This window comes from Stegostoma tigrinum, chromosome 3, assembly GCF_030684315.1.
Source record: "Stegostoma tigrinum isolate sSteTig4 chromosome 3, sSteTig4.hap1, whole genome shotgun sequence".
Lineage (NCBI taxonomy): Eukaryota > Metazoa > Chordata > Chondrichthyes > Orectolobiformes > Stegostomatidae > Stegostoma > Stegostoma tigrinum.
This window is the reverse complement of record NC_081356.1, coordinates 130,475,761-130,496,755: the sequence shown is the minus strand read 5'-3', so window position 1 is coordinate 130,496,755 and position 20,995 is coordinate 130,475,761. Positions and strand designations below refer to the sequence as shown.

The window sequence follows — 20,995 nt, the reverse complement described above, 5'->3', positions numbered from 1 at the left end:
TATTATTAAGGTCAAGAGTAACTGGGGAGAGACTAGGGATAGCCCCCTTATCAACGAGGTCATTTGTGTGTGCTTGTCGGTATTTACTGTGGAGAAAGACATGGAAACTAGGGAATGTGGGTACGTAAATAACGATGGCTTGAAAGAGTCCGCATTACAAAAGAAGTGGTGCTGAAGATTTCTACACGTGAAGGCAGATAAGCCTCTGGGACCTGATCAGGTGTATTCCAGGATATTGTGTGAAGCTAAGGAAGAAATTGTAAGGCCCCATAGTAGAGGTATTTTTATAATCAACAACCATGGATGAGGTATCAAAGCTGGGGTAGCAAATGTTGCGCCATTATTTAAGAAAGGTAGCAAAGAAAAGCCAGGGAACTGAAAACCAGTGAGCCTGATGTCACTGGTGGGTAGATGTTGGAGGGGATTCTGAGACAGGACATGGATTTGGAAAGGTATGGGCTAATTAAGGATAGTTTGCGTGGCTTTGTGTGTGGGGAAATAACCTATCTCACTAACTTGTTTGAGTTTTTTTTTGAAGAGGTAACCAAAAAGATAGATGAAGGCCAAGTGGTAGACATTGACTACGTGGAGTTGATTTTGGCCTTCTACAAAGTTCCGCATGGTAGACTGGTTAGAATACGGTGTCCAATTTTGGGCCCCACACCTCAGGAAGGACATAGTAGCCCTGGAGCATGCCCAGAGGAGATTCACACGGATGATCCCTGGAATGGTAGGTTTAACGTATGATGAACGGCCAAGGATCCTGGGATTGTACTCATTAGAGTTTAGAAGGTTGAGGGGAGATCTAATAGAAACTTACAAGATAATGTATGGCTTAGAAGGGGTAGACACTAGGAAGTTGTTTCCGTTAGGTGGGGAGACTAGGACCCATGGGCACAGCCTTAAAATTAGAGGGGGTAAATTTAAAACTGAAATAAGATGACATTTCTTCAGCCAGAGAGTGGTGGGCTTGTGTAATTCATTGCCACGGAGTGCAGTGCAGGCTGTGACATTGTATGCCTTCAAGGCAGAAATCGACAAATTCTTGATCTCAGAAGGAATCAAGGGCTATGGGAGAGAGTGCAGGGAAGTGGAGTTGAAATGCCCATCAGCCATGATTTAAATGGCAGAGTGGACTTGATGGGCCGAATGGCCTTACTTCCACCTCCTATGTCTTATGGTCTAAAGGTTTCATCACATTAGATCCAGGGAGAGCTCACCAGTTGGATACAAAATTGGCTTGATGGTTGGGGGCAGGGGATGTGGTAAGAGTGTTGCTTTTCAAACTGGAAACAGATGAGCAGCAGTGTGCTGCAAGGATTGGTGCTTGGTCCACTGTTGTTTGTTATTTATATAACCATTTTGGATGACAATATAGGAGACCTAGTTAGTAAGTTTACAGATGACACCAAACTTGATGGTAAAGTGGACAGTGAAGAAGGTTATCTAAGAGTACAATGGAATCTTGATCAAATGGGGCAGTGGGTTGAAGAATGCCAGATGGAGTTTAGTTTAGATAAATGCAAGGATTTGTATTTTGGAAAGACAAACCAGGATAAGATTTGCACAGTAAATCATAGGGCCCTGGGGAGTTATGTCGAACTGTGAAACCTAGGGGTCCCGGTCATTAGTTCCTTCAAAGTGGCGAGCAAGGCATTTGCCATGCTTGCCTTCATTGCTCAGTGTATTGAGTATAGGAGTTGAAACATCATGTTATAGCTGAACAAGACATTAGTGCTACATATGGAGTATTGAGTATCATTCTAGTCATCCTGCTCTAGGAAGAATGTTACTAAACTGCAAAAGGTGCTAATAAAATTAACAAGAATGTTTCTGGGTTGGAGGGATTGAGTTATAAGGAGAGGGGTGGGTAGCCTGGGATTTGTTCCCAGGAGCATTGGAGGCTGAGGAGTAACCTTATAAAAGTGTATAAAATCGTTAGGGGTGTAGATAAGGTGAATAGCCAAAGGCTTTTTCCCAGGGTAGGGAAGCCCAAAACTAGAGAACATAGGTTTAAGGTGAGAGGGAAAGATTTTTAAAAAACCTAAAGCAACTTGTCCATGCAGAAGCTGGTGTGTATTTGGAATCAGTTGCCAGAGAAGGTGGTAGAGATGAGTACAGCTGCAACATATGTACCTGTCCAAATGTCGTGACATGGAAAGGAAAGGCTTAGAGGGATATGGGCCAAATGGAGACAAACATGACCAATGCAGTTTAGAAAACACGGTCAACATGGACGAGTTGGGCCGAAGGGTCTATTGGTGTGCTGTTTGACTCTGACTGTACTTTAATCGAGCTTATACGTAAGTCACAGGGGTTACTTGCCTTTTAACATTGCTCATCTCTACCCAAACCACATGCAAATCTGGTCTCCTGAACACAGGATATCCCCTCATGTTCTTATGTCATCCTGAACAGAGCAATCCATCTACCCTACCTGGTTTGTGGTTCTTCCTGAATATTCTGCATCTCTCCTGCAATAAAGTCTCTGTGATGGCTACCAAATCAAATTGTATTATTTCTTTTTGTGTTGTTAGTTCACCTACTTAATTTCAAGTGCTGCAAGCATACAGATGCAAAGACTTTACCCTGTCCTTTTCTTTTGTAGCATCATGGCTTATCTATTGATGTACTCTTAGTTTATCCCTTCCTGTCAAGGTTTTTTATCAATTCCCGTATTGGCACCTTCTTAGTCCAGGTCAGTTTCTGGCTGATGTAACCTTCAGGAATTGAGGAATTCGGTGATAATGCCGTTGAATGTCAAAGGGTGATGGTTAGATTTGTTCTGGTCAGAGATGCTCATTGCCTGATAGTCGTGTGGCATGGATGATAATTGCCACTTGTCAGCCCCAACCTATGTATTGTCCAGGTCTTGCTGCATTTGGCCGTAGACTACTTCAGTACCTGAGGAGCCACAAATGGTGCTGAATGGTATAAAGCGGAGATAGACACCCTTCTGTGAACTAAAACCAAAACGCTCAAGGGGGAGCACCTCACCCTATAATCTGTAAAAGGAATGTGAAAATTGATGTAACCTGCTTTTCAGCAATTTCTAATGATTAAATAAAATAAACCCCTGATACTCGCTTTACAATCAACACAGATCACGAAAAGATTTTCTGATGATGGGTCTAGTCCCGAAATGTCAGCTTTCTTGCTCCTAACATGCTGTTTGGCCTGCTGTGTTCATCCAGCTCCACACCTTGTTATCTCGGATTCTCTAGCATCTGCAGTTCGTATAATCAGTTGAAAGTTGAGATGTCCACAGTGTTACTTGGACAAAATTAATTTGGGAGGTGAAGGCTAAAAAACATAGCATTCCTAAGCTTAAAAAGTAGAAACGATTGCAAAAGAACAGCATGTTTTTCAAGTGTTTCTGTAATTGAACAAATCCATCACCCAAAGCTGTTGGGTGTTTTGATTTCTGGTGATGCTAAGTCAAGATGTTGACAATTTGTGTTTTGCTTTTGGCACAGGTGAAGTGTTCCACAGTTTAGGTAAAGATGATCATCGACATCCCACACCAGTCGCACCGAGGAATAGCCCTACAGGTTTAACATCTCTTCCATCTCTCGCACCCACGCCGCTGTCCCCTGCCTCTGCACCTCACATGTCTAACCTTGTGACTTCGCCTTTTCCAAAGACAGCTTCAACTGCCCCAGGTTTTGTCGATTCCCATTCTGGACTCTGTCCCACCTCAACTGCAGCCCCTGCAGCTACTACAGAAGGTTCAGTGAGTGCTTCAGCCAGTGTCTGCAGGTGAGTACTCTTCCTGTTATGATTATTTTCAGTTTCAGTGAAGCGTCTCCATCAAATTTGTTATGCAAAGCAAGTCTGGAACAAAATGTATCTCTCACTTTTTTACAAATTTGCTGCTGAATACTTAAATGCTGACAGTTGAGTTGCATTCTCGAGAATTTTGCTATCTTCTGGCAGCCGCTGATGTTAAAATGATGGAAATAGCATTGATCCTGATTTCATTCTACTGTGTTTGTGTAAAAGAAATCAGGTAGTCACCCAAGTCCTGTTTCTAAATATTTATAAATGAACAATCTTGATAAATGATGCAGACTACGCCTGTATATTGCAGAGGGAGAGTTAGATTGTTAATCATGCCACCTTTTGGATGAGTTGTGAACTTAAATTCACTTCTGTCTGTTTGTTTGGCTCAGATGAATGGTAAGTAGTCCTTTGACTCCTGTCTCCCCCAGTATCACTACCAATACTGCATTGCTGCTCTGTGGTATTGTACAGTGCTTTAATTAGTTGTTACACTTAATTACAAGACTCGAAGAACAAACAAAATTACAGCACAGGAACAGGCTCTTCGGCCTTCCAAGCCTGCACCGACCCAGATTCTCTAAATAAACCAGTCACCTATTTTCCAAGGATCTGTATCCTTCTGCTCCCTGCCCATTCATATATCTGTCGAGATACATCTTAAATAATGCTATCATGCCTGTCTCTACCATCTTCGCTGGCAACGTGTTCCAGGCACCCACCACCCTCTGCCTAAAGAACTTTCCATGCATATCTCCCTTAAACTTTTCTCCTCTCACCTTGAAATCATGATCCTTAGTAATTGAGTCCCCCGCTCTACGGAGGGAGAAAGCTTCTAGCTATCCAGTCTATACCCCTCATGATAATGGGAACTGCAGATGCTGGAGAATTCCAAGATAATAAAATGTGAGGCTGGATGAACACAGCAGGCCAAGCAACATCTCAGGAGCACAAAAGCTTTTGTGCTCCTGAGATGCTGCTTGGCCTGCTGTGTTCATCCAGCCTCACATTTTATTATCTTGGTATACCCCTCATGATTTTGTGGACCTCAATCAGGTCCCCCCTCAACCTCCATCTTTCTAATGTGAATAATCCTGATCTACTCAACCTCTCTTGAAAGCTAACACCCTCCATCCTGGTGAACTTTGTCTGCAGCCTCTCCAAAGCATCCACATCCTTTTGGTAATGTGGCAACCAGAACTGTACACAGTATTCCAAATGTGGTCGAACCAAAGTCCTGTACAACTGTACCATGACCTACCAACTCTTGTACTCAATATTGCATCTGATGAATGAAAGCATGCCGTGTGCCTTCTTGACCACTCTATCGACCTGCGTTGCCACCTTCAGGGTACACTGGCCCTGAACACCCAGATCTCTCTGAGCATCAATTTCCCCCTGGGCTTTTCCATTTACCTATAGTTCGCTCTTGAATTGGATTTTCCAAAATGCATCACCTCACATTTGCTTGGATTGAACTCCATCTGCCATTTCTCCGCCCAACTCTCCAATCTGTCTATATTCTGCTGCATTCTCCAAAAGTCCCCCTTCACTATCAGCTACTCCACCAATTGTAGTGTCATCTGCCAACTTGCTAATCCAATCATGTATACTTTCCTCCAGATCCTTTATGTATATCACAAACAACAGTGGTCCCAATACGGATCCTGTGGAACACCAATGGTCACAGTTCTCCATTTTGAGAAACTCCCTTCCACTACAACCCTGTCTCGTGTTGCCCAGCCCAGCTCTCTATCCATCTAGCTAGTATACCCTGGATCCCATGCAACTTCACTTTCTCCATCAGCCTACCAGGGGGAACCTTATCAAATGCCTTACTGTAGTCCATGTATATGACATCCAAAGTCCTTCCCTCATCTATCCACTTTGTCACTTCCTGAAAGAATTCTATCAAGTTGCTAATACATGACCTTCCCTGCACAAAACCATGCTGCCAATCACTAATAAGCCCATTTTCTTCCAAATGTAAATAGATCTTGTCCCTCAGTATCTTTTCCAGCAGCTTCCCCAATACTGACGTCAGGCTCACTGGTCGATAATTACCTGGATTATCCTTGCTACCCTTTTTAAACAAGGGGACAACATTAGCAATTCTCCAGTCCTCCAGGACCTCACCCATGCTCAAGGATGCTGCAAAGATATCTGTTAAGGCCCCAGCCAGTTCCTTTCTCGTTTCTTTCAGTAACCTGGGATAGATCCCATCCGGACCTGGGGACTTGTCCACCCTAATGCCTTTTAGAATACCTAACACACACCTCTTTTCTCCCTCCCCACCGCCCCCCCATGCCGACTTGACCTACTGTAATAAAACCATCTATACCTAACCTTAACATCCGTCATGTCCCTTAACTTAATTGAAACATATAAAATAATCAGAGGGTTAGATAGGGTGGTTAGGGAGAGCCTTTTTCCTAGGATGGTGACGGCGAGCACGAGGGGGCATAGCTTTAAATTGAGGGGTGAAAGATATAGGACAGATGTCAGAGGTAGTTTCTTTACTCAGAGTAGTAAGGGAATGGAACGCTTTGCCTGCAATGGTAGTAGATTTGCCAACTTTAGGTACATTTAAGTCGTCATTGGATAAGCATATGGACGTACATGGAACAGTGCAGCTTAGATGGGCTTGAGATCGGTATGACAGGTTGGCACAACATCGAGGGCCGAAGGGCCTGTACTGCGCTGTAATGTTCTATGTTCTTCTCAGTGAATGCCAACGCAAAGTACTCATTAAGAATCTCACTCATTTTCTCTGACTCCTCACGTAACTTCTCTCCTTGGTTCTTGAGTATGCCAGTCCTTTCTCCAGTTACCCTCTTGTTCCTTATGTACAAATAAAAGGCTTTGGGATTTTCCTTAATCCTGTTTGCTAAAGATATTTCATGACCCCTATTAGAGTTAGAATCCCTACAGTGCAGAAACAGACCCTTCGGCCCAACAATTCCACGCCAACGATTGGAACATCCCATCCAGACCCATCCCCCTATAACCCCCACAACCCTGAACACTACGGGCAATTTAGCATGGCCAATCCACCTAACCTGCACACCTTTGGACTGTGGGAGGAAACCAGAGCACCCGGAGGAAACCCACGCAGACACGGGGAGAATGTGCAAACTCCACACAGACTGTTGTCCAAGGCTAGAATCAAACCAGAGTCCTTGGTGCTGTGCGGCTGCGGTGCTAGCCACTGAGCCACTGCGCCACCCTCTTAATTCTTCGTTTCACATTGGTCCTACTTCCCTGATATTCTTCCAAAGCTTCGTCTGTTTTCAGTTGCCTAGACCTCATGTATGCTTCCTTTTTCCTCTTTGCTAGTCTCACAATTTCACCTGTCATCCATGGTTCCTTAATCTTGCCCTTTCTATCCCTCAGGGGGACATGTCTGTCCTGCACTCTAATCAACCTCTCTTTAAAAGCCTCCCACATATCAAATGTGGATTTACCCTCAAACAGTTGCTCCCAATCCACATTCCCCAGCTGCTGCTGAATTTTGCTCTTGTTGCCCCCCGCCGCCCAGTTTAGCACTCTTCCTTTAGGTCCACTGTCATCTTTGTCCATGAGTGTTGTAAAACTTATGAAATTGTGATCACTATTCCAAAAATAATCCCCTACTGAAGCTTCAAAAAAGTGGCTGGGCTCATTCCCCAACACCTGGTCCAGTGTGGCCCCTTCCCCAGTTGGACTATTTACATACTGCTCTATAAAATCCTCTTGAATACTCCTTACAAATTCTGCTCCATCTAAACCCCACCACTAAGTGAATCCCAGTCAATGTTGGGAAAATTTAAAATCTCCCGTCACCACCACCCTGTTGCTCCTATGTCTTACCATAATCTGTCTACATACTTATACCTCTATTTCATGCTTGCTGTTGGGAGGCCTGTAGTACAGCCCCAACGTTGTTAGTGCATCCTTCCTATTTCTGAACTCTGCCCATGTTGACTCACTGCTCGAGTCCTCCGTTGTGCCCTCCTTCAGCACAGCTGTGATATCCTCTTTGACCAGTAATGCATCTCCTCCACCCCTTTTACCTCCCTGTCTATTCCGTCTGAAGCATCTCCATCCTGGGATATTTAGTTGCCAATCTTGCCCTTCTCTCAACCAAGTCTCAGTAATAGCAATAGCATCATACTCCCACGTACTAATCCAAGTCCTAAATTAATCTGCCTTACCTACTATAGTTCTCGCATTAAAACAAATGCACCTCAGACTACCTGTCCCTTTGCGTTCATCATCTGCTCTTTGCTGACTCTTCCCCTTAGTCACACTGATTTCATTATCTAGTTCTTTTACAGGCTTTAGTTACCACCTCCTTACTGTCCATGAACCACCTCATTTGGTTCCCATCCCCCTGCCACATTAGTTTAAATCCTCCCCAAAAGTGTTAGCTAAAGCAACCCCTAAGACATTGACTCCAGTCCTGCCCAGGTATAGACCGTCTGATTTGTAACAGCCCCACCTCACCCAGAACCAGTCCCAAAAATCTGAAACCCTCCCTTCTGCACCATCTCTCTAGCCACTCATTTAACATGCCTATGCTTTGACTTCTACTCTGACTAGCCCATGGCACTGGTAGCAATCCTGAGATTACTACTTTTGAGGTCCTACTTTTTCACTTGGCTCCTAACTCCCGAAATTCAGTTTGTAGGATCTCACCCTGTTTGTATTGTTGGTGCCTATATGCACCACGACAGCTGGCTGTTTGCCTACCCCCTTCAAAATGTCCTGCAGTCAATCTGAGACATCCCTGACCTGTGCACCTGGGAGGCAACATACCATTTGGGAGTCTCGTTTATGACCACAGAACTGCCTATCTACTCTGCTTACAATCAAATCCCCCATGACTATAATCCTTCCACTCTCTTTCTCGCCCTTCTGTATAGCAAAGCCAGCCATGGTGCCATGAATCTGGAGGGAGATGACCTCAGACGACACCTGCACCGCCTGCCTGCATTTTCTCTGCCTTTAGGTTACCCATTCCTTTTCTCCCTTAGCAATCCTAAACTGCGGTGTGACCAATTTGCTAAATGTGCTATCCATGACTTCCTCAGCATTGTGGATGCTCCAAAGTGAGTCCATCCATAGCTCCAGAGCCGTCAGGCAGTCTAACAAGAGCTGCAGCTGGATATACTTCCCCATGTGTAGGAGTCAAGGACATTAGCCGCATCCTGAGCTCGCACTTTGAGCAAGAGGAGCATAACATGGGTCTGGGATCTCGTGCCATTTTTACTCTTAAGCTTAGCTTAGTCCTACTATAATATCAAATAATAGATAAATGAAATGAATACATTTTTACCAAATACTCCACTTACCAACCTCCAAATAAAAAAGAAAGAAAATCCTTACCTTAACAACACACCAAAGTCTGTCTTTTGGTCAGAGGAGGAGGACGGGTGGGAGACACTACATGTGTAGTGTCTCGGGTTTAGCCACTGTCCAAAATATTTCAGTTCACTCACCTTCCCAGAGCGTAACTTGACTGCTCCCGCTCAGCTCTGCTGCCGAAATGAAGAACTTACCTTCCCCTTGACCCTCGCGCTCACCGTTCCTGCTGCTGCTGCTGCAAAAATGGAGGCCGCTGATTCCACGAGGTAAGTATTTAAATGGGAAACATACCTCTCAGTAGCTCCCTGGTCCTCGCTGTTATTAACTCGTATTTTAAACTTAAGTAGAAGCATGAAAGCTGAGCTATTGAAATTGATTGGCCAAATTACTTTTTAAAAAAAATAGGTCAACACAGAGACAGTGGCAGACATTTAAAGGGATATTTAAGACTACATAGATGCATTGCAACAAAAAAGTGAAATTTGAAGTGCTGAATTAAAGTTGTTGAAGTTAGTGTCTAGCTTAAGGAAAATATATTAATTGCGCAGGTTAGCAATCAGTCAGAAGACTGGACAAAAGAGCGAAGATTGAACAAAAGGTTAATAAAGGGCGCTGAAGTAGAGCCAGAGAGAAAGCTAGCTACAATTATTAAAAACAAGCGTCTATTATTAATTGTTGCAAAGAGTTAATAAAGTGAACATTGACATAGTCTGGGAAATCAATGAAAATAAAGAAATGGCAAATGGATTGAGCAAGTGTTTTGCATCAGTCTACGCTATATAGGATACAAGTATCATCTCCCGACTAGCTTTAAATGAGGAATTAAAGGAGAGAGGTATTTCAGAAAATTATAGTTGCCATGGTAATAATGCTAATCCAATTGTTGGAGCTGGGTATTAACTGAAGTGGCTGGACACATAGTTATGTATGAGTTTTAATTTTCCAAAATTCCCTAGATTCAGGGAATGCTTTCTTAGATCAAAAGATTGTGACTCCCGTATTTGAAAAGGAAGCAGGCAAAGTGTGAGAATACAGATAATTAGTTTAACATCCGTTACAGGGTAGGTACTAGAAGTTTTTGCTGGAGACGTTATATCAGGTGCTGGTTTAAAAAAAATCAAGGGAATCAGGCCAAGTCAGCATGAATTTGTTAAAGGGAATGGTGTTTAACCAATTTAAAGGATTTCTTTGAAGGAATAACGTACACTATTGATAAGGGAATTGGTGGATGTGCTGTACTTAGATTTCCAGAAGACCTTTCATAAAGTGCTATAATCAAGCCTTATTGCAGGAAATTAAAGCTAATAAGATAAGGAATAACATATTGGCATAGCTAGACTAGCGAGCTAACAGCCAAGTGTGTCAGCATAAATTGGTCATTTTATGGTTGGCAGGTCATAACCAGTGTTGTGCCACAGGGATCAGTGCTGAGGCCGAAATGTATTACAATTTATATAAATGATTTGAATGCAGGGATGAGTGGAATGGTTGCAACATTTGCTGATGACATAATAGACAAAAAACATGAAATGTGAGGCAAACATTAGGCTACACGGGGATATAGACAGATTAAGTGAGAGAGTGAAGATCTTGCTAATGGAGTATTGTGTGAGAAAACTTGAACTTGCACGTTTTGGCAAGAAAAAGAACTGAGCATATTTTCTAAACGGTGAGTGATGCAAAGCTTTGAGATGTAACGAGATCTGGGAATCTGAAATCATGAATTATGAAAGGCTAGTATTGAATATAGCAACTAATTAGGAAAGCTAATAAAATGTTGTTATTTATCACAAGAGGAATTGAATGCAAACATAGGGTAGTTATCTTCAGTTATATAGCGCATTAGTGACATCATATCTGTTTATTTAATTGATACCTAAAACGGCTGAGATATCTTGTAAGAAAACATTAGATAGGCTAGGCTTATATCCATTGAAGTCTAGAAGAGGAGGAGGCGATTTGATTGAAGCACAGGAACCTGAGGAGACTTGTCAAAATTGACATGGAGAAGATCCTCCATCTTTGGGAAAATTTAGAACTGATGTTAAAATAACGATACGAAATTTTTTCGAGTGCCTCACAACTTTGGAACTCTGCAACCATCACCTTTCGAGAAAGAGAATCCTTAATTGTCTTTAAGACAGAATAAATTCTTGGTGCACAAGATAATGAAAGATTCTCGGGTGGGACTGCGAGTTGACTGAGTTAAATTTACACTCTGATTAACATCGTTCAATTATGGGCAGATTTAAGGTGCCAAATAGCCGACTGTTGCTAACTTGTTCGCAATGGCAAAGGGTAAGGGAAAGCTTCGCAGCAAGTGTCTTGGAACTGTAATAAAGATAAGTACAAGAGAAAGTCTGCAGGTCTGGCACCAAGTATATAGAGAAAAAAAATTAATGCTTCATGTTCACTCACTTATTCAGAACTTGAGAGGCTGAGAGCTGTGATGAAAGAGAAATTGTAATTTGTTGAATAATTGATCAATCATTGAACTTTTAAAAGTAAGTCGCTTAAGAGAATGGTGTCACTTGATAAGTACTTATGAGAACTTGTAGAAATGAATCCATATTTATATGTCCCTTTCTTATCCCATCCTCATGAGTTCAGTTCCTCTCTTGCCTAAATGCTATTTGATGCTTCTGTAGTGACCCAGACTGCGAGGGACACCCGTGTGAAAGCAGCAATGTGTACGATCATCAGCAGTTTGATGGTGAGGAGAGTCAAGATGAAGACAGCTGCTCTGAACACAGCTCTAGTACCTCGACATCAACCAACCAGAAGGAAGGAAAATACTGTGACTGCTGCTACTGTGAATTCTTTGGGCATGGTGGGGTGAGTGATTCATGCTGCTGGGTGGTTTAGGGATAGGTGGAGTCGTGATTCGCAAGAGCAGTTTTTGGTTTCAACTGTGATCCACTGTATGTGTGCAGACATGCACCTTGTACGTTTTCCCAGAATGAAAGGGCATGAGTTTTCTCATGGGATTGCTTTTTCCTCTTAAATATGGAAGGCTCACGTATTATTGTAATGAGTGTGAATTGCACTGTTCTAACAGCCAATGACTAAGTCACATGTAAAAGTAGAGAAAATCTTTACTTACGAGTGGCAAGAATAATACTAGCAGCTGCGACTGTAAGGCAGCTAATAAATCTTCGTTCAGACAGGTTAGAATGTGCAACTTAAGGAATAGTTGAATAAATGGAACAGATGTCTTTTAAGGGGAAGCTAGATAAGTAAAAAGCAGAAAAGAATAGAAGGATGTGCAAATAGTGACACCAAGATGATGGAAGGGGGTCATGCAGAAACTCAGGAGTGAACTAGTTAGGCCAAATGACATCTTGTGCTGTGTGTTCTATGAAATAGGGGTAAATTTCTCACACCATTTCCTTGATAGGAATTGTAGTGATTGTACTTAGGTTAGTCAGCTGGACCTCTTCGAATATGAGTTCCTGATTGGGCTGTTAATCTGATCCAGTCAGGAACACTAGCTGGCAGATGAGCGCAGGAGAGTCAGACACCCTGTTTGCTCTCAGGGAGCTGGATCAGTTCAAAAACTTCCCATGTGTAAATGTAGGGTGACTTGGTGAGGGGATACTGGCCTCTGTGGACTTAGTTCAGTGGCGACGAGAGTGGGATTAATGGTGAAACAGTGTAAAAGTACTAGCTAATTGAAGACCAACTGCACTTCAAAGAAGCATTACTACTGGCATTATCATTGGGAAATGGGTTAAGTGGAGCATGAGTTGCAGGATACGTGGAAATGAGCACCCTTGCCAGTCCAACTGAGCTTGCGGAGCACCATTCAAGTGCAGGCAATTGCATAGCCTCACTCAAGTAATATCCTGAACAGGGGTCTCTAGGTCAGCCCACAACAGAACCCCCAAAACGAGCCAAGCCTCGGCCGAGCAGTTAAAATTTTCTTCAGGATTTGGGCTGGCAAGCCGTTGTAGATGCTGCCGGTATACAGCGATGGCAGTTGTTCCACTCGACCTGAATGGAGTAAGAGAACTCATAGGCCGGTATCCGCGAGAGTGCACACCCTGGAAAATTCGCCTACATCTGGTTCTCAGTGACATCCAAACCAATCAAAGTTTACATCTGGTTAAATAGTCACCCCGTTTTAATGGAGGTTGATACTAGCATGGCTGTTTCAGTAATCACTGAACCAGTCTTCAACAAAATTCACTCCAGGTTCCAACACTTAAGTTTGCCTAAGACCTTGGCTAGACTGAGAACTTGTATGAGGGAATATTTACAGATTAAGGGGATAACTTTGCTTCTAGTCTCTTATGAGAAGTAGCTAGTTCAGTTACCACTAATTGTAGTAAAAGTCTTGGGCCCAATGTTGATGGGGCGAAATTCATTGAGAAAGATTCACCTAATCTGACTCAACATTTTTCAGTTAGAAAATGGCTGTCCGAGTGAAGTTTGTAATGGTTTTTAATTTTCTGGGCACACTTCTTTGAATTTGGGAAGACTGTGTTCAGCAAGACTTTTAGCAAACCGTTCATCTCTAAGATCTTTTGAGTATAGGAGTTGGGACATCACATTGAGGTTATACAGGGCAATGGTGAGGCCGTTTCTGGAATACTGTGTGCAGTTCTGGTCGCCTGCTATAGGGAGGAAATGATTAAATTGGCGAAAGTTCAGAAAAGATTTACCAGGTTGTTACTGGGAATGGAGGGTTTGAGTTGTAAAAATATACTGGAAAGACTTGATTTTTTATAGCAAGATGTGAAGCTGGATGAGCACGGCAGGCCAGGCAGCATCTTAGGAGCATGAAAGCTGACGTTTCGGGCCAGACCCTTCTTCAGAAATGTGGGGGGGGAAGACGGTTCTGAAATAAATAGGGAGGGGGGGAGGTGGATCGCAGATGGATAGAAGAGAAGATAGGTGGAGAGGAGACAGACATGTTAAAGGGGCGGGGATGGAGCCAGGAGAGGTGTGTAGGTGGGGAGGTAGGAAGGAGATGGGTCTGTCCAGGCAGGACGGACAAGTCAAGGAGGCGGGATGAGGTTAGTTGGTAGGAAATGTGGATGCAGCTTGAGGTGCAAGGAGGGTATAGGTGAGAGGAAGAGCAGGGCTGGTTTTTGGATGCGGTGGTGGAGGGGAGATTTTGAAGCTTGTGAAATCCACATCGATACCCTTGGGCTGCAGGGTTCCCAAGTGGAATATGAGTTGCTGTTCCTGCAACCTTCGGGTGGCATCATTGTGGCACTGCAGGAGGCCCAGGATGGACATGTTGTCTAAGGAATGGGAGGGGGAGTAGAAATGATTCATGAGTGGGAGATGCAGTTGTTTGGTGTGAACCGAGCGTAGGTGTTCTGCAAAGCGATCCCAAGTCTCCGCTTGGTTTCCCCAATGCAGAGGAGGCCACAACGGGTACAGCGGATGCAATATACCACATAGACAGATGTGCAGGTGAACATCTGCTTGATGTGGAAAGTTGTCTTGGGGCCTGGGATGGGGCTGAGGGGGGCAGGTGTGGGGGGATCGTTGCAGCACTTCCTGTGGTTGCAGGGAAAAGTGCCTGGTGGTGGGGCTGGAGAGGAGTGTTGAGCAGACAAGGGAGTCACTGAAAGAGTGGCCCCTCCAGAAAGCAGACAAGGGTGGGGAGGGAAAAATGTCTTTGGTGGGGTCGGATTGCAGATGTTGGAAGTGTTGGAGGATGACACATTGGATCAGGAGGTTGATGGAGGACGAGGGGGATTCTTTTTTGGTTGTTATTGCGGGGGCGGGGTATGAGGGATGAGTTGTGCAGAATGTGGGAGACACAGTCAAGGATGCTCTCAACCACTGCGGGGGTGGGGGTGGAGTTTTGGTGGTGTTATGGTCCTTGAAAAACGAGGACATCTGAGATGTATGGGAGTGGAATGCCTCATCCTGGGAGCAGATGCGGCAGAGCAGAAGGAATTGGGAATAGGGGATGGAATTTTTGCAGGAAGGTGGGTGGGAGGAGGTATATTCTGGGTAACTGTGGGAGTAGGTGGCCTTGAAATGGATATTGGTTTCGAGGTGGTTGCTCGAGATGGAGACAGAGGGGTCCAGGAAGGTGAGGGAGGTCTTAAAGATAGTCCAGGTGAGCGTAAGGTTGGGGTGGAAAATGGTGAAGTGGAAGAACTGTTCAAGCTCCTCATGGGAGCATAAGGTGGCGCTGATACAGTCATCAATGTAACGGAGGAAGAGGAGGGGTTTACGGCCAATGTAGGTACAGAAGAGGGATTGTTCCACGTAACCTACAAAGAGGCAGGTATAGCTTGGGCCCATGTAGTTACCCATGCCCACCCCCTTTGTCTGTTGGAAGTGGGAGTAATTAAAGGAGAAGTTGTCAAGGGTGAGGACGAGTTCAGCTAAGCAGATGAGGGCATCAGTAGAGGGGAACTAGTCAGGCCTGTGGGACTGGAAGAAACGTGGGGAATGCAGGTGTATAGGGACTGGACATCCATGGTGAAAATGAGGTGTTAGTGACCGGGGAATTGGAAGTTTTGGGGGAAGGGAGGGCGTAGGTGGTGTCACAGATGTAGGTAGGGAGTTTCTGGACCAAGGGGGAGAAAATGGAGTCCAGGTAGGTGGAGATGAGTTCGGTGGGGCAGGAGCAGGAGGAGACAATGGGTTGACCAGGGCAGGCAGGTTTGTGGATTTTGGGAAGGAGATAGAAGCAGGCGGTATGGCGTTGGGGAATGATGAGGTTGAAGGCTGTGGGTGGGTGGTCACCTGAGATGATGAGGTTGTGGATGGTTTGGGAGATGACAGTTTGGTGCTTGGGAGTGGGGCCATGATCCAGGGGGCGGAAGGAGGAGATGTCGGAGAGTTGGTGTCTGGCCTCAGCGATTAAGAGGTCAGTGCGCCATACTACAACAGCGCCCCCCTAGTCGGCGGGTTTTATGGTGAGGATGGAGGAAGTTGAGGTGTAACCTTACAGAAGTTTATAAAATCATGAGGGCAAGGGTCATTCCCTGGGCCTGGGGAGTTCAAAACTCTGAGAGCATATTAAGTTGAGAAGAGAAAGTTTTGAAAAGGACATGAGAGGCAACTGTTTTTATACGCTGGTTTATTTGTGGAATGATCTGCCAAGGAAGTGGTGAGTGCAGGTATGATTACAGCTTTGGAGACATTTGGATTAGTACATGAATAGGAAAGGATTGGAGGGATGTAGGTCAAATGCAGGCAAGTGGAGCTAGTTTAGTTTGGGAGCATGGTCAGCATGGACTTTTGAGACCTTGTTTATGATCTGTTTGAGTTTTGGTTTGGAGTCATATTGAGTTTTATTTCTAAAGTAGGAATTTACAAACAAAGCCTCACACCTAACATGCATTGTATAACCTAAAATGTCTCCACCTCTTTCCACTACTAAAACCTTTAGCTCTCTCAGGGCAGTGAGTTGAAAGGAATTTTACATATATATATTAACCAATTAAAACCTTCAAGCTGATTAAGAATTTAACAGTATCTTAGGCTTGTTTACTACATCCTCATCAACAGTGTGAACCTTTGATCTTTTATTTATTAATATTGTGCCTGATACCACCTCAGTAACACCTGAAGAAGAAGCAAGGCTCCGAAAGCTTTCGATTTCAAATAAACGTGTTGGACTATAACCTGGTGTCATGTGATTTCTGATCTTGTCCACCCCAGACCACTGCTGGCACCTCCACATCATGGATAAGGGATAACCAGTGGATGTGGTATATTTGGATTTTTGGAAAGCTTTTGATAAAGTTCTACTTGAGACCTTAATGTATAAAGTCAGAGCGCTTGGGATTGATAAAATACTAGCATGGATTAAGAATTTGTTACCAAACAGGAAATCAAATAAATGGATCATTTCCAAAGTGAAAACTTTAATGAAGAAAGGCATTGATATTTGATCTGAGCTGTTCACAACATATTGTAATGATTTGTATGGGAGAATGAAAGGTTATATCACCAAGTTTGTTAATGACATAAAACTAAGTGGGATCCTGCTTGTTGGGAGGCTTCGAGGTTCCAGGCCAATTTAGGTTGAGTGAGTAGTTAAAGGTTTAACAGATGCAGTGTAACTCAGACAAATGAGTTGTCCATTTCATTCAGGGGAAAGGATTATTTAAATAGTGTTTGGTTGGAAAACACTTAAGAGTTAGGAAGGCACATAGTATATTAACATTGATTGCAAGAGTGTTTGAGTACAGGAGCAATAAAGTCCTGCTGCATTTGTGTAGGGCCTTGGTCAGACTACAGCTGAAATATGAGCAGTTTTGGCCACCTTAGTGATTTTTTAAAAAATGGACTGAGAAAAAACCTAGACTATTTCCTGCAATTGGCAGGTTTGTCATCTGAGGAAAGATTCAGTCAATTGGGCTTTATTTCACTGGAGTTTAGAAGAATAAGAGGGGATCTCATTAACACATGTAAAATCCTGACAGGGTAGGACAGTCTGAATGCATGGATGACGTTTCCCCTGGCCAGAAAATGTGACAGTTTTGGGCAGAGATGATTTTTTATTTCCTACTCCAGAGGGTGGTGCATTCTTGGAATTTGCTAGTATAGAAGGTTGTGACAGCAGTGTTTCTGAATATAGTTTGAAAATATAGCTTTCTAGATGCCAACAGTGTGGAGGGATATTTGGAGAGAAGAGCAAGATGGCATTGAGACAGAGGATCAGCCTCTAACAGGGTGAATTGCCTTTTTTCATGGAACACTTTTTGATAAAAGGTATCCACTCTCCTTGCTTCAGATCCCTTCTCATTAGTGTTTGGGTATTTGTTTTAGTCCATGTAAATGGATCAGTTGGCCAGGGTCAGTGTGTAGGCTGATACCACCTCTCCTTCATTTGCTTTGAGAAAAAGTTAAATGTATAAAGTTTTCTGATGGTGATGCAGAGGCTCTTTGATTTAAATTTTTTTGTAATTTGTCATTCTCCCCAAAGGTGGTGACTACTTGCAAGGAATAGTTTCACAGGTATCCTGTGATGCCTTACTTCAGGGGCCACTACTCATTTGTGATCCTTACCAGCACTAATTCTTCTGTTAAAATGATTGTGACCAAGTGTGAGATTTTGCATTTATCACATGCTGCAAGGTTTACTAGTTAGAGATCATGAGTGGTGTTCTGATCTTCCCAACTTTGGCAAAGCGTTTGGGGAGTTAGACAGGTCAGCTTCAATGTCAAATGTAGTACACGTAGCACCATCAAATCAAGGTTGGCTACATTGCCACAGAATTGAGGAAGAATGAAAACTTCAGTTATATATGCACCAAGTTCACGTCGCATTTCCAAAGGCCAGTTTTCTGCTTCCTTTCAAATGCGTGTTTTTGAAGTCTTGATTTCGTTCGTGAATTCAACCAAAGTAACTATAAATGAACAGCTGGCTGGAAGTAATTTGCATAATGTCTAGATTGTAAAGGTTGTGCATTACATAGCCTGTAGGTGCAATCTTTCATACGATGGTCATGCAATTATGGTTTATTTTGCTAGCAGTTGTAAAAGCAGCAATGCTTAGTGGATTTTGTTAATGGTATATGAATTTTATTTGCATGTTAGTTTAAGCTTGCAGTCTCATTAACTTTATTTGTTTGAATTGGCACAACTAACAAATTGAGGCCTGCAACTAAATGTTACTGCCCATGTCTTTCAGCCACCTGCTGCACCAACGAGTAGAAATTATGCAGAAATGCGTGAGAAGCTCCGGTTACGGCTGACAAAACGAAAAGAGGAACAGCCAAAGAAAGCAGACCAGATCCTTGAGAAGGAGCAGATAGTAGATCATCGAAAAGTGGAAGATCTATTACAATTTATAAATAGCACAGAATCTAAACCAGTCAGCAGCACAAGGGCAGCTAAACGCGCAAGGCACAAGCAGCGAAAGGTAAGAGATTTCTCCATACCACGGACTGGTGTGGCCTCTGTTCCTTTTCTGCTGTACTGACTTAGACCCAGGTTCTTATTCACGTTGATGATTTAGTCCTCTTTTTGTTCAGTTTTACAGCAATAAATGCAACAATATGTTTCTTTGTTCAGATAGGCATTGTCATAGAAATCTCATTTGGTGGAGTACAAGCTGTTAAGCTGTTGCTCTTGTCTGTGTTGTAATTCCATTTCTTTGAATACCACCCAGGACAAAGCAGCACATTTGATTGGCACCCTTTCAACTGCCTTATAAGAAGCGCCCCTCCCACTGCCTCTGCATGGTAGCAGCAGTGCCTACCGTCAATAAATTAAACGGTAGCAACTCACCAAGGTTTCTTTGGCATCTTCCAAACCTACCATCTTCAGCATCAGATACATGAGAACATAGCCAAGCTCCCTTCCAAGCCACATACCAATCTGAAATCAAACAATATTGCTGTTCCCTCACTGTCACTGGACAAAATCCTGGAGCAGCCTTCCTAACAGCACTATGTGTATCTCCATGAAATGGGCTGCAGTGGTTCAAACAAGTGGCTAGCTCCCTTGAGGGCACTGACTAAAGGCCAGTAATGCTGTTATCCCATCAAAGTACCAGAAAAGAACTTGCACCCTTCGGGAGACTGTTGCATGGGCCCATTATCCCTTGGGAGAAAAGATTCTCTTGATCCTCATCCATGCTTTGATTGCTTGTATTTGATGTACTCAGTTCCTTGTCCAAATTAAATGACCTGTTTTGTCCCATTGTTTGAATGCAAATTATATTTCTCTGCAATCTTCTAAGTGGCGAATATAGGTCTGGGCAGTTATTTGCTTAATGTATTTTTCACGAGCCAGTCTACTGGGGCTAGCTATAACTCTATTTTAAGCCATTTAAGTTATATTAACATACTTTTCAGATAGGATGCCCAAAGCTGAATGCTAAGTCGTACTGTATGACTTCAACATTTATGATTACAACGCCCATAAAACATGCCAGATGCCTTCCAGATATCCTAGTGCCAACTTAGTTGTGGTTGGTTTTAGTTCCATTTCCCTACATCTATGTACCATACAATTCACTTATTGCTATGCACTTATTTTGTATTTTTGAGATACTGGACCGTCCCATTGTTGGTGCACTATGGCGATTTACAGAACTTATCTGCCCAAGAAGCCCACTCTCTTGGCTTACCTGGTGTTGATAACCTGTTACTGTTAATTAACCATTTAAGCATCCCAGTTACTCAATTTATCTTCAGTTATCACCATAACCAATGGAAAAGATTAGTCATGTTTGTCATTGTTACATATAAACCATTGTACACCATCTTTTATCCATTTGTTTGAAGGAATGAAAACAATCAACATTCTCTCACTCATCCGGTACTTTATTTCATCCCATTGAATATTCTGGTAGATCTTTGTACTGTTGCCAGTTTTGTTTTGTTTTTGGCCCCTGTTGTCTTCCATTTTTCCAGTTTTACCCGTCACCACAGTGCAAACATTGCCAGTACAGTTTAGATGAAGCCCATATCCTCTGAAAAAGTGTACTATGTACCCAAACAGTGTTGTCCTATTCCGGCTTCTTTTAAACCTCTGGCCCAACTTGTCTCTCTTTAGACCCTTAACTGCCGTTTAACTCCTTCCACCCCAGATAGCAAGACCTCTACAGTCCTGTACTTGCACCTGCCTATCCCAAACGCTTCCACCTTTACATGTTGCTCCCAACCTTAAACAGCTTTCCAGAACCCAGCTTCCTGACTGAGCTTGCAGTTCTACAGGCAAAGAAATTAGGAGCAGGAGTAGGCCATGCGTTCCCTCAAGTCTGCTCCAGTGTTGGATATTATTAATGGCCTGATTGTGGCCTTGACTATATTTTCTTACCCATCCCCAAGAGCTTTCAATTTCTTTTGTCAGTTAAGAATCCATCTCAGTCAGCCTTAAAAATATTCAGTGACCCTGTTTCCATTGATCCCTGAGGAAGAGAGCGCTTACAGACGAA

General features: G+C 43.3%; 1 protein-coding gene across 2 annotated transcripts in view; it reads left to right on the top strand.

Annotated features, from left to right (window-relative positions):
• The window catches only part of fam193a (family with sequence similarity 193 member A), a 215,148-nt gene that overhangs the window by 176,958 nt on the left and 17,195 nt on the right, over positions 1-20,995 (top strand). For both annotated transcript variants that reach the window (XM_048527926.2, XM_048527927.2), the window contains exons 17-19: positions 3,477-3,759; positions 11,775-11,961; positions 18,743-18,973. In XM_048527926.2, coding sequence (XP_048383883.1) covers positions 3,477-3,759; positions 11,775-11,961; positions 18,743-18,973 — 701 coding nt within the window. The remainder of the gene's footprint in view (positions 1-3,476; positions 3,760-11,774; positions 11,962-18,742; positions 18,974-20,995) is intronic.